The sequence below is a fragment of the Aotus nancymaae genome, unplaced genomic scaffold, assembly GCF_030222135.1.
Source record: "Aotus nancymaae isolate 86718 unplaced genomic scaffold, 86718_ANA_hifiasm-v0.15.2.pri h1tg000041l, whole genome shotgun sequence".
Taxonomy (NCBI): Eukaryota; Metazoa; Chordata; class Mammalia; order Primates; family Aotidae; genus Aotus; species Aotus nancymaae.
The window spans coordinates 13275282-13289089 of NW_026988455.1; the positions used below are offsets into that span (position 1 = coordinate 13275282).

General features: G+C 36.1%; 1 protein-coding gene and 1 pseudogene across 4 annotated transcripts in view; one reads left to right on the forward strand and one right to left on the reverse strand.

The window, feature by feature from the left end:
- LOC105718678 (uncharacterized) overlaps positions 1-5547 on the reverse strand; it is a 36098-nt pseudogene extending 30551 nt beyond the window's left edge.
- Positions 1-13808, forward strand: part of RFX3 (regulatory factor X3) — a 296633-nt gene that overhangs the window by 85971 nt on the left and 196854 nt on the right. Inside the window, exon 1 of one of the 4 annotated variants that reach the window (XM_064361480.1) lies at positions 13486-13568. The exons of the other annotated variants lie outside the window; for them this stretch is intronic. Coding sequence (XP_064217550.1) covers positions 13559-13568 — 10 coding nt within the window. The 5' untranslated portion in view covers positions 13486-13558. Of the gene's footprint in view, positions 1-13485; positions 13569-13808 lie in introns of those variants that run through there. 4 annotated transcript variants of the gene reach the window in all.

The window sequence follows — 13808 nt, forward strand, 5'->3', positions numbered from 1 at the left end:
TTTTTTTTTTCATTTTATTTAGAGAATGGAAAAAGAAAATATACACATCATTAGTTTTTTCATCGCTATCTCTCTACCTATTTGTTCCTACATAGAAGGGCTGGTAGAATATATTTTTTGAAAAGTTGAGAAGCATTTCCCTATCCAGTTTTAAGGAAATATATTTAGTATGCCATCTGACATGGAGAGAGGGCGTTCAGGTCTTGCAGTTTCTGCAGGTATGCAAATCACATGAAGAAGGGAGAAAGGAGAGATAGGGTTAGGCTTGAATACTGCAATGGTTACTTGGTGAGGTTTTGAAGTAGGCGAATCAGCACCTTTTATCTTCAAATACTAGGAAGTAGGGTGGAATGAGGTCTATGTATGGACTCATAAGAGGCCTATACCTGGAATAGTTCCATGAACCCTGGCCTAATACTGAAGAAAAATAACTTCTCCACGTTCCCCTTGCTTGAAGTTGCTTCCTCTTAGAGGATTTCCTTGGAGTAGCTGTTACCAGAGGATTTTTGTTAAAGCAGCTCTAGTTTCTAGAAGCTATGTAAATCAGGGTATTCTTGTTCATTCTGTATTCTAAATCTAGCACTTAAAATTGCAAAGAAGCAGAATGTGGTACATCCCCATTAAATGCAGGTGCTTTCTGCCCTGTTTATTTCAGACAGTTGAATGTCTATAGTAGTTAGGACTGATGTTTTGTAAGCTGATGAATGATGCCAAAAAACTAAATGTCTCTTGAGTACAGTGGAGCCTATAGTCTAGTCTTCATGAATATTAGGGCAGTGTGCCAACTAAAGCTGGCTTAATTCTGCAAGCAGGAGCCCTTTGCAGAAGGATTCATGGTAATTAACTAATTCAAAGTGCAATATTTTCCTTTCATTAATTTGGCAGAAAACAACTAAATATCTACAGCAAGAATGTTTTTGACATTTTCATTTACTGCTTGGAAAATAATGGATACTTTGAATTGTGCTATAAAAGAAAACTACTAGGATTTTGTCAATTCCATTTCAACTTCCTAACAAAAATGTGGATTACTCAATTAGCAATTATTTTTTTAAAAAGTTAATATGGAATAGTTGGCTGCAGGAGTAATGACCAGAATTGATTGACATTTTGAGGTGATTGGCTTGTAGGAGATTCTTAGGGAGTTTATTGGCTCAGGCTTCTTGCTTGTCACATCTCCTGTATGTCTGAGTAAAAGAATTCCAGTTGGGTGTGATCGTTTTCTATCCTTTATCTCTTCTCAAGTTCATTTTTATTCCAAATATTGCACAGCATTTTGCTCTCTTCTACTGTTTCTTTTGGGTTAAATCAGTATTTATTTCAATTAGTTCATGCCAAGAATTGTTAACTTTTTACTTTTAAAAATGTACTTATGGCCAGCTACCTGGCATGAAGTATTTTGAATAATTTTGGAACTAAGAGTCCACTGATGGCAAATGTTTCACTGGAGGAATTATTGAAGTGTGTATTCATTTTAGGGTACATTAGTTTTTACATAAATACTCTAATCTGTTGATAGTGTTTATCTTTTCACTAAAGATGTAATGTTTTATAATCATACCTTTGATTACTAGACTCTAGTTATTGAAAACTTGATGATCACTTAACATTTTTCCCTCCTGCAATTTTGACACACTTTCTGGGCTATATTTTTGCTTTTATATGTTCCTTTATAAACTGGATATGTTTAGCTGGAAATGGTTGTAAATATCAGAATCCCATTTCAGCCTATCTAAAAATAGAAATGTAGAAGGATATTGGGATAACTTCTGAAATCACAAAAAACAACTTGGCTTCATAAAGAACTAGAATTTGCTATGGGTAAAGTTGTTAGGAACCTAGGTAGTACTTGCCTCATCTGTTACACTTGCTTCTATCTACACGTCTCTTCTTTCTTTACACTCTGTAGATTTATTTTTTAGTATTTTTAAGGATGTACATGACCAAATCTAATTACCTACCACTGCTACTTAATCAATTAAAGTGACCAGCATCGAGACACTGGAGTGTCAGTCTCATTCCTGAATATACCACGAGAGAAAATGCAGACCAACTCAGAGCAGATATTCACTCTTGATCTAATTAGTTATTGTTGAGAGAGCAGCATCATGAAGTACAAATTTGACTGCTGTGACCCTACTCAGATAAAAGGCAGTATTATTCTTTTTTTTACAATGCGGTTATTTCTTAAGTATAAGGATAACAGAAGAAATTCTCTGTGAATGTGAATAATTCTTGATTCAATAAATAAATACAAATTTGTGTATACATGTGTCAGGAACTGTCTAATTGGTAGGGATTCAGTGGTGAATAAGGTAAATGCAGTTGGTGAGCTTACATTCTAGTAGAGTAAATGAAATTTTTTTTTTTTTTTTTTTTTTTTTTTGAGACGGAGTCTCCCTCTGTCTCACAGGCTGGAGTGCAGTAGTGCGATCTCAGCTCACTGCAACCTCCACCTCACAGGTTCAAGTGATTCTCCTGCCTCAGCCACCTTAATAGCTGGGATTATAGGCATGCACCACCATGCCTGGCCAATTTTGTATTTTTAGCAGAGACGGGGTTTCACCATGTTGGTCAGCCTGGTCTAAACTCTGGATCTTGTGATCTGCTGGCCTCAGTCTCCCAAAGTGCTTGGATTACCGACATGAGCCACTGTGCCTGGCCGTAAATGGAATTTTTAAAAGTTATCATATAAATAAATAAAATGTAGTCATGAACTGAACAATGATGTTTCAGTCAGTGATAGACTGCATATATGACAGTGGTCCCTTAAGGTTATAATGGAGCTGAAAAATTATTATAGCCTAGTGATGTCTTGATGATCTCCAACCTATGTAGACCTAGGTTAATGTCTATGTTTGTGTATTAATTTTTAACAAAAAAGTTTTAAAAGTAAAAATAAATTAAATATACAAAAAGATTGTGGAATAAGGATATAAAGAAAATATTTTTGTACAGTTGTACAATGTGTTTGGGCTTAAGCTGTGTTACTACAAGAGTCAAAGAGTTAAAAAATTAAAAGGTTTATAAAGCAGAAAAGTTATAGTAAGCCAATGTTAATTTATTACTGAATAATGAAAATTTGTTTTTATAAATTTAATGTAGCCTAAGTATACAGTGTTTATAAAGTCTACACAAGTGTTCAGTAATGCTTAAGGCTTCACTCACTCATTGACTCACCCAGAGCAACTTCTAGTTCTACAAGCTCCGTTTCTGGTAAGTGCCTAATACAAATATACCATTTTTTAAATCTCTTATACCATATTTTTACTATACCTTTTCTGTATTTAGATATGTTTAGATACATAAGTAATTACTACTGTGTTTCAGTTGCCTATAATATTCAGTACAGTAACATGCTATACAAGTTTGTAGCCTAGGAGCAGTACATTATATCATATAGCCTAGGTGTATAGTAGGCTGTACCATCTAGGTTTGTGTAAGAACACTCTATGATGTTTACAATATGATGAAATTGCCTAATGATGTGTTTCTTAGAACATGTCTCTGTTATTAAGCAATGCATGACTAATTGTAAAATGTGGTAAGTGCTTCGAAGAAGACACACAAGGCTGAGCTAGAGAACTGCATTTGGGTGGGGACAGGGTAAGGATACTTATTGCACTGCTTTCTAAGGAGGTGACATTTATTTTTAGACTTGAAAGATTAGGGAAGGATGTTCCTATCAGGGGAAGTGGAATGTACAAAGACCTTGAAGTACAAGGACTGTAGAAAGCTTAAAAAAATACAAGATAATTGTTGTGGTGGAACATAGAAGAAGAATTTGAGATGAATTTATCAACAACTAGCTTTTGTAGTGTGTACATAGACCAAGGGTCTGATTTAATTCATTAGCATTTATTAGAAAGTCTACCATGTTACAGAGATTGCTAGATTTGGTAAGCTTAAATAATAATGATATAAGGCAGAGCATGATATTCTATTAGAAGCACATTTGTTCATTCTTTAAATAAATATTTATTGAGTGCCTTATTATGTGTCAGACACTTTTCTAGGCATGTAGGCCAGATAGTAAATAATTACTTAGGACCTCCTTTTTCATGGAGTTTATCAGAACCTTGCTACTCAAAAATATGATTCTCTGAATAGTATCACTATCACGCAACTGTGAGATTGTTAGAAATACAGAATCTCAGGCCCCACCAGATGTACAGAGTCAGAATCTGCATTGAGATTCCACATGATTAGTATGAATAGTAGAGATTGAGAAACACTGTTCTAGAGCAGAGTTTGGCAGACTGTGGCCTTGGTGCCAAATCCAACTGGCTGCCTATTTTTGTAAATAATGTTTTATTGGGACAGCCATGCCCATTTGTTTACATATTATCTATGACTGCTTCCACAGTGCAATGGGAGATTTGAGTAGTTGTGACAGGGACTCTAGCCCTCAAAGCCTAAAATATTTACTGAACTTGGCCCTTTACAGCCTAAGTGTGCCGCCCTTTGTTCTAGACCATAAACAAGTGGCATGACAGATACTTTTACTTATTTGATTGTGAAAAGCTTTATGGAATAGGCAGTGTTTGAACTGCTGTGAAAAACAGTGGTTTAAGACAACTGTAGCCTATAATCTGTAATACAAATGAAATAGTTGACCCTTGAACAGTGTAGGGGTTTGGGGTGGCAACATCTCCACCCAAGCACAGTCAGAAGCCACCTATAACTTTTGACTCCCTTGGAACTTAACTATTAATAGGCTTAGCAATAACAATCAGTAGATTAGCACATATTTTCTATGTTATATGTATTGTGGACTGTATTCTTAGAATAAAGTAAGCTAGAGAAAAGAAAATGCTACTAAGAAAATCATAAAGAATAAATATATATTTACTGTTCATTCAGTGGTAGTAGATAATCATTAAAGTCTTCATCCTGGTTATCTTCACATTGAGTAGGATGAGATGGAGGAAGAGTAGAGGTTGGTCATGCTGTCTTGGGGAAGTGGAAGAGGTGAAGGAGGTAGAATGGGAGGGAGGCAGGCACACTCTGTGTAACTTTATGGAAATACAGTGGACTCTTGAACAACATGGACTTGAGCTACATGGGTCCACTTTTATTTGAATTTTTTTCAACCAAATGTAGATCAAAAATACAGTATTGTGGGATGCAAAACCCACATATATGGAGGGCTGGCTTTTTGTGTACTGAGGTTCTGCATCACTGACTGCAGGACTTGAGTATGCAGAGATTTGAATAAATACGGGTTTAGGTATACATGCAGGATCCTAGAACCAATCCCCTACATATACTAAAGGACAACTGTACATTGTAATTTGTATCTGACTTTTTTGCTTTTTCATTTCTCTTAAAGTGTTTCTTTACAGTATCGACCCTTCTTCCACTGTTTAGTTTCAGCGCCCATGTCATAGAAGCATCCATGTCATAAAAGAAGTCAAAAGCCATCTTGAGTAAGTGGAAACCTTCTGCCAGATTGTCTAAATTAACTTTGTTTTCTGGCATTGCTTCTACATCTTTTTCCTTGTTGTCTGCCATTGCTTCTGGCATCTTTTCCTTATTGTCTGGCATTGGCACTCAAGGAGTTCAAGTCATCTTCTGTAATTCCTCTGGTGTGATGTCCATTGGCTCTTGGATTTCTTCAAGATCCATGTCTTCAAACCTTTCATCCAGTATTTTTTTTTTTTTTTTTGCCATATCCACAGTCTCTTTCATGACTTCCTTGATTTGGAATACAGCTCCAAATCTAAATCATGTATACTGTTCTAAATCTTGTGAAGTCATATACAAAGTCTAGACAGAGTTATGTCCAGCAGGAATTTATGGTTTTGGTCTTAATAGCTTTCACAGGTTTTTCTGTAACAACCATGGTCTCTTCAATGGTGTAATCTCTTTAGAGTTTCATGATGCTCTCTCTATTGGATTTCTCTTCCATAGTATAGACAATCTTTTCCATTGAGTGCTATGTGCCTTAAAAATCCTTATGACCCCTGATCTAGAGGCTGAATTAAAGATAATGTGTTTGGAGCAAGTAGACCAGTTGGATGCTTTTGATACTGAACTCATGGGGTTCTGGGTGACTGGGGCATTGCCCAATATCAAAAAAACCTTTGAAACACACCTCCCTTATTTACAAGGTACTTCTTCACTTCAGGAACAAAGAATCAATGGAACCAGTCCAGAAAGGTGTTCTCTTCTTAGGCAGTGTGGCAAAAGGGCTTCTCATTTTACAACCAAAAGCTTAGCAGCTGGTGTTTATCTTCTTCATGGCTTGGGGAGCAGATTTATGGATAAGGACAATCGTTATCATGAACCTGACTGCATTTGCACAAACAGCGTAGTTGGTCTGCTGCTTCCTTCCTTAAATCCTGGTGCTCACTTCTCTTCCTTACTCATACATGTTCTTTGTGGCATTTTTCCCCCCAGAATAGAGCACTTTTGTCTGCATTAAAAACCTGTTCATAAGAGATATGCTTTCTCCTCATTGATTTTCTTAATGTGTCTAGGAACTTGTCTGCTGCTACTTGGTTGGCAGAAACTGCTTCTCTTGTTATCTTAACATTTTTAAGCCAAGCCTCTTTCTAAAATTACCAAACCATCCTTTGCTGGCATTAAATACTCCACCTTTAGATCATTCACCTTCCTTTTGCTTTAAATTGTCATATAATGACAACTTTTTCTTGAATTAGATTAGAATATATAGGTATGCTTTTCTTATAGCAATCCTGCACCCACATGAAAGCTGCATTTTCTATCTGACAGAAAAGGGTAATTTGAAAAAGTGCAAGGTTTTCATAACTGTTGGCATAGCTGTAGCGACAGCTTCATGAATTTCCTTTTTTTTTTTTTTAACAATCATTCTTTTTTTTTTTTTTTTTTTTTTTGAGACGGAGTTTCGCTCTTGATACCCAGGCTGGAGCGCAATGGCGCGATCTCCGCTCACCGCAATCTCCGCCTCCTGGGTTCAGGCAATTCTCCTGCCTCAGCCTCCTGAGTAGCTGGGATTACAGGCACGCGCCACCGTGCCCAGCTAATTTTTTTTTGTATTAGTAGAGACGGGGTTTCACTATGTTGACCAGGATGGTCTCGATCTCTTGACCTCGTGATCCACCCGCCTCGGCCTCCCAAAGTGCTGGGATTACAGGCTTGAGCCACCGCGCCCGGCCACTAACAATCATTCTTATGCTGTATTCATTTATCTTGAAAAGGTGGGCAACCTCAGCTGCAGACCTTAATCTATGGTACATATGAAACAATTCAACTTTTTCTTGTAATGTAACTTTCTCAGCCTCTTGGGTACACTTGCAGTATCACTAGAGCCACTTCATATGGGACCCATGATGTTATTCAAAGTTTACAGCGTTGCACTAAATATGATGAAAAAATACATGAGAACTGTGAGAGATCACTTTTTACTGTGATACACAATTTACTGGAAAGATGAACCGCTCACTCAGAGATGATTAGCATCACAGAGTAGATTCTCCCAACACTTCAGCTCACCCACAATAGCAATATAAGGTGGCTACAAAATTATTGCAGTTGTACAGTAAGTATTATTAATTTTATGCAGTTATGATTTAACACTGCATCTTTACTTTTTTTGTTTACACTTCTCTTGACTGCAAACGGTACCATGTGCTTTCTAAGTTGGTAAGTTTTGATACATTTTAACTTTTCATAATAGATTTATATATATTTTATGGTAATAAATGATAAAATAGATTAATACCTACATATATTTTATGTATTCATGACATACCTTTATTTTTATTTATTTATTTATTTATTTATTTATTTATTTGAGACGGAATCTTGTTCTGTCGCCCAGGCTGGAGTGCAATGCAATTTTCTCAAATTCCTCCTAACAAAACATAAACAAATTCAGTTTGTTCATCTGGTGATTATACTCTCTGAGAACAAAGATTATCATTCTTCTGATCATAGCAGAATCCAGTTTCTCTGCATTGTATGATTATATACATTTATTTATATTATATATTTATATTGTATTATATGTTTATTATATAATATAGTACCTAATAAATTACTACACATGCAAAAAAAGGGGGAAAATGTGACCAATAGTAAGAAGAAAATAAAGTCAATAGCAGCAGACCTTGAGATGGCCTAGTTGTTGAGTTTAGCTGACAAAGGCTCATGTATGCACACTAATAAGAGGACTTAAACAGATTGTGGTCTTAATGAGTAAACAGGTTAGAAATCTTGGCAGAGAAATGGGAACTACCAGTGTTCTACACCAGTGGTCCCAGCCTTTTTGGCACCAGGGACCGGTTTTTTGGAAGACAATTTTTCCATGGACTAGGGGGTGGGGGAATGATTCAAATACATTTATTGTGTGCTTTATTTCTATGATTATTAAACTGTAATATTTAATGAAATAATTATCTACTCATCGTGGTGTAGAATCAGTGGGAGCCCGGGGCTTGTTTTCCCTCCAACTAGACAGTCCCATCTGGGGATAATAGGAGACAGTGACAGATCATCAGGCATTAGATTCTCATAAAGAACATACAGCCTAGATCCCTTGCATGTGCAGTTCACAACAGGGCTTGTGTTTTTGTCAGAATCAAATGCTGCTGCTGCTCTGACAGGAGGTAGAGCTCAAGCAGTAATGTGAACAATGGGGAGTGGCTGTAAATACAGATGAAGCTTCACTGGCTCACCTGCTACTCACCTACTGTGTGGTCTGGTTCCTAACAGTCCATGGACTAGTACCTGGGTGGGTTCCACAGTTGAGGGGTTGGGGACCCTTGTTCTATACCACTGTAGGATGACCGTAGTTATCAATTATTTATAGTTTCAAATAGCCAAAAGAGGGGTATTGGATGTTGGTAATATAAAAAATGATAGATATTTGAGATGAGGGTTATGCTAATTACCCTGATCTGATTATGATATGTTACATGTATTGAAACATCACTGTGTACCTCATGAATATGTCAGTTAAAAAAACTTTAAAAATCACTCGTTTATAAACATAGATGGAGTTATGACTGGATTTTTCAGTTAAATGAGCCAGTAAGCTGTCTTTTGTTCTTAAAAGCAAAAACAGAAACATTGTTCGCAAACATGTAAAAGTTGTAAATAAAATACAAGTAAATTCAATCCTATAGTGTATTTTAAAAAGAACATTATTCCAAGTAATTATTCCAAGTAATTCCAGAATAATTCAATGATGGGTTTTTTCTTAAAATAAATTTTTCTGTGCATGAAAAGCTAAGTGAAAATTCAAGAACTGAAAAGAACAATAACTGTAATTACAAATGTCTTGGTTTTACTATCTCCAATATGCTGTTAAGAAATATCAAATCAACTTGATGGATATCAATGAAATTTATTCAATCTGATTAATTTAGAAAAAAATTGAAGAAAAATGAGTAACACCTGTAATCCTATCACTTTGGGAGGCCCAGGCAGGCAGATCGCTTGAGGTCAGGAGTTCGAGACTAGCCTGACCAACATGGCAAAACCCTATCTCTACTAAAATTACAAAATTAGACAGGCATGGTGGTGCATGCCTATAATCCCAGCTACTGGGGAGGCTGAGGTAGGAGAATCCCTTGAACATGGGAGGCGGAGGTTGTGGTGAGCTGAGATCGTGCCATTGCCCTCCAGCCTGGGCAACAGGAGCGAAACTCCATCTCAAAAAAATAAATAAATAAATAAATAAAAAGGAAAGAAAAGAAAAGAAAGAAAACAAAAATGAACAGAGATTCAGGGACCTAAGGTACAACACCTTATAGTCTAGCATATATATAATTGCAATTACAGAGGTGAAGAGCATGAAAATGAGGCATGAAAGTATTTAAGAAATATTTGTTGAAAATTTTCCATCTACATTTTTTATTAAGAATACATTCGCTTACACATCCAGTAAGCTCAGCAAACCCCAAGCGGTATGAATATACTATAATGTGCCACATTAAACTGCTGAAATATCTGATCATTATTTCAGTGGGTTCCATGTGTTTCACACTATTCAGGAAGAAGCAGCTAACTTTGTTTCACATGGGGAAGGATATGGTATAGGGAAGGTAGGGCTATTTTATACATTGTAAAATGTTGAATCATAAGGTTTTGCTGAATGTGTGGGTCTATTTAAAAATAAAGAACAATGTTTTTCAGATCATAAAAGTAGTGCAGGCTCATTGGAGAATATACATGACCATACATATATATAAAATTTGCCTGTGGTCACAAGGCCTTTGACCCTTTTATCTGATCACATTTCTAGTTTGTTATTTTTGCTAAGTAGCAGGGAATCATTAAGCAAAAATAAATTTTCTTTTCTTTTTTGAGGCAGAGTCTCATTGTGTTGCCAGGCTGGCGGGCAGTGGTGTGCTATCTTGGCTCCCTCAACCTCGACCTCCTGGGCTTAAGCAATCCTTCCACTTTAGTCTCCCAAGTAGCTGGGACCACAGGTGCGAGCCACCTCACCTGGCTAATTTTTAAGTTTTTTGTAGAGACAGGATTTTGTCGTGTTGCCCAGGCTGGTCTTGAGCTCCTGAGTTCAAGGGATCTACCTGCCTTGGCCTCCCAAAGTGCTGGGATTACACGTGTGAGCCACTGTGCCTGACCAACAAAAAATCATTTCTTACTAAGGCATATTACTTTCTAAAACAAGCCCTTGTGTTTGCTCCACCAATTCAAGAATTACAGCCCCGACCCATTAAGTTTGGGGCTGATGTAGACCAGGTAGTTGAAATGAATTAAAAAACATTTACATGTTTTAAAATAAGTGCTTATGAGAAATATCCACATAGGACAAATAAAAGATGCTTGATGAATGGGAATTTATGTTATCCAACAGCAGAATTACTTTATAGATTTAGCTATAAATTTTGAAACCAGTTTTTAAGTCTTATTGACATCTTGTACATTCTAATCTATTTTCCTTTGCATTACTTTACTTTTGTTACAAGTAATAAAAAAATTAAAAAGCCCAAAAAAGAAAAAGATGACTCCAGTGGATTTAAGCCACAAATGAAATACATCAGCTCATTAACTCAAAAGTCCAAAGACAGGGCTATTTTGGCAATGATCCAGCACCTTAGTGACTTCTGTTTCTTTATTCTGAGTTCCTGGTATTTGCTTTGTTGTGATGCTCTTGATACGGCTTTTAGGAGCTCGTAAGGCTTATTATTTCCCTATTTACTTAATATGCCATTTAGTAGTCATATTATTACTGATATGCTGATACTGCTCTCATGTGGTTCTGATATGGCTCTTGATAGCTTCTAAGACTTACTAGTTCTATATTTACCTCCACTGGGAAAAGCAGTATTTGTTTTCAGTATTTCTAACTGAAGTCCTAATATTTATTCTGATTCAACTGTATAGATCCTAGTTGCACCTGTATCTTTATTACTGTATATACTCACCATTCAACTTAACCTCCTCTTACTTTTCTTTGCCTTAATATCATCTGAACAGTACAGTAAGTATAATGTGGCTATTTTTTCCCTATTTTAATATTCTAAGATTTATTGTTATTAAAAATTACCTTGAGAGAGATATATATATAACATACAATATATAACATGAAATATACCCTTTTAAAAAAATGTTCAGTTGAGTTTTTAAAATGTGTATCCATGTAACCATCACCATAATCAAGTTGTAGAATATTTTTATACTCATCAAAGCTCCCTTGTACCCATCCCCAGCCCCAGGCAAACACTGATCTGCTTTCTCTCTAGATGAAATTTCTGTTTTCTAGAATTCCATATAAATGGAGCTATGCTATATGCGCTCTTGTGTCTGTCTTCTTTTGCTTAGCCTAATGTTGAAACTCACTCATGTGCTAGGTGTGTGAATGGGATATGAATAGTTCTTTTCTTTTTATTGCAGAGTAGTATTTCATTTTATGAATGTACTACAGTTTGTCCATTCACTTGTTGATGTATGTTTGGTTTTCAGTTTTAGCTATTATGAACAAAGTTTCTATGAATCTTTTTAAGTCTTTGTTTAGGCAAATGTTTTCATTTTTGTTGGATCAATACTTAGGAGTGGAATATTGGGTCATGTGGTTGCTATATGTTTGACTTCAGAAGCACCTTTCAAAGTCCTTTCTGAAGTGGTTGTACCATTTGAAAACATTCCTCCCATCACAGACAGCTCCAGTTGCTCTGTATCTACTTAATGTTTTAAAGTTGGATATAATTCTCAGCATATGTTTGGATAGTGTTAAACTGATATTAAGAAACAGCCAGTAGTCATCCAGAGTCTACATTTAGTCCGACTAAACTGTAGGATAGTTCTACACTAAGAAAATAACTTCTCTTTTTGTCTTTTATCTTCCCAAGGTTGTCAGTTTTCACATAGATCTTTATTTTCTTGACAAAAGTACTATTTTTATAGAGGTTCCCCCCCCAAGAAAAGTCACTTACAACACTATCGTGATCCCCAGGAAAATATAGAAGAGTGCAGTCTTTGGCTTCAGAGTTTCTATCAATTCCTGTCAGCAGAACTATATATCCTGTTGTTGGAATAAAGTTGCTGGCTAGAGTAATTTTGTGATAGGCTCTCTTAGGTGCCATTGCGTTAGGGATAGAAGACCAGACAGGCAGAGGAAAAGAAAGTATGTTAGAGGTGATGTGAGAGGAAGCCAGCATTAGTCTATGAGGGTTTGCTTTCCATATGTAATCTGTGTCACACAGCAACTACCTACAAAGACAGTAAACAAGCTCCGTGGTTTGATTTGTCATCTGTAAACAGTGTAATACTACCTGTGTCATCAGGTTAATGGGATGGCTAAATGAATTCATATAGGTCAAGGACTTGAAATGCTGAGAGTTTTAATCTTCTACTATTCTGTACAACAATAAAGATTTGATAAACTATTTGCTTTAAAAATGCATGCACTTTCTGTCATATATTTTCACAAAATAGACTAGAGGATGTTAACTATGGTTATTTCTATGGAGTTGGAGGTCTGGTAATTTAAATGTTCTGTTTTCTATAATAAAGTTTATTTTACTTTAAATTTTAGATGAAAGGAGGATATTCAGCTCCTTATAAGTAATGCTGCCTAACAATTGCATTTAATCAATAGAGGTTTCTTCTCCATTGTTTTTGTTAGCTTTCTCCACTTGGTTTTGTCTTGCTCCTCAAGACTTTGTAAGCTTTTAGTTCAGAATATGCTGTAAACCTGATGATCTGGGTAGTTCTTCAGAGGTTCGTTAATATCTTATTTTGCTGTTTATTGTGGCTAAGATAGATATTCTCAGTGTTTGTTCTGGCTCAGTCACTGAATGTGGCCATCCTGCAGGGGACAGTCAGTTAACAGCCTCAGGAAATACTGTATTGATTATTTATTGCCTTCTTGGTTTTTTTTGGCACATAGTAGAAATATTTATCTCTAAGTGTTCACAGATTTCATTGCTCCTTAGGCTAGTTTCTGATGTAGCCACAGAACTTCATAGGTGAGAAAGATCCATATTTGCTGGTTTCAGGTTTGACCCAAGGATATCTTTGGTTGTGCAGATCAGGATCTAAGAGATTTAAATGGACAAAATGGTTTCTGACATCTTGGATCGTCTGAAGAAAAGAACCAGAAATGAATGGAGGTAAGGAAGTAAAGGAAAGAATAGTACTGATGAATAAAGGCAGTTATGGAAGAGTACAGAGGTTTATAGAAATAATTGCTGACTTTGCTGCAGAACCTGCCTCTTATAATTTACTCCTCTTTTTTAAAAAAAAATCTACGTGGGGTACAGTGATATAGCTGAAAGACTCTGAAATCTACAGTTAGTTTGGGGGAAGACTGAAGTCCAGTTATTTCTTACTTAAAATGATCTTAGACAAGC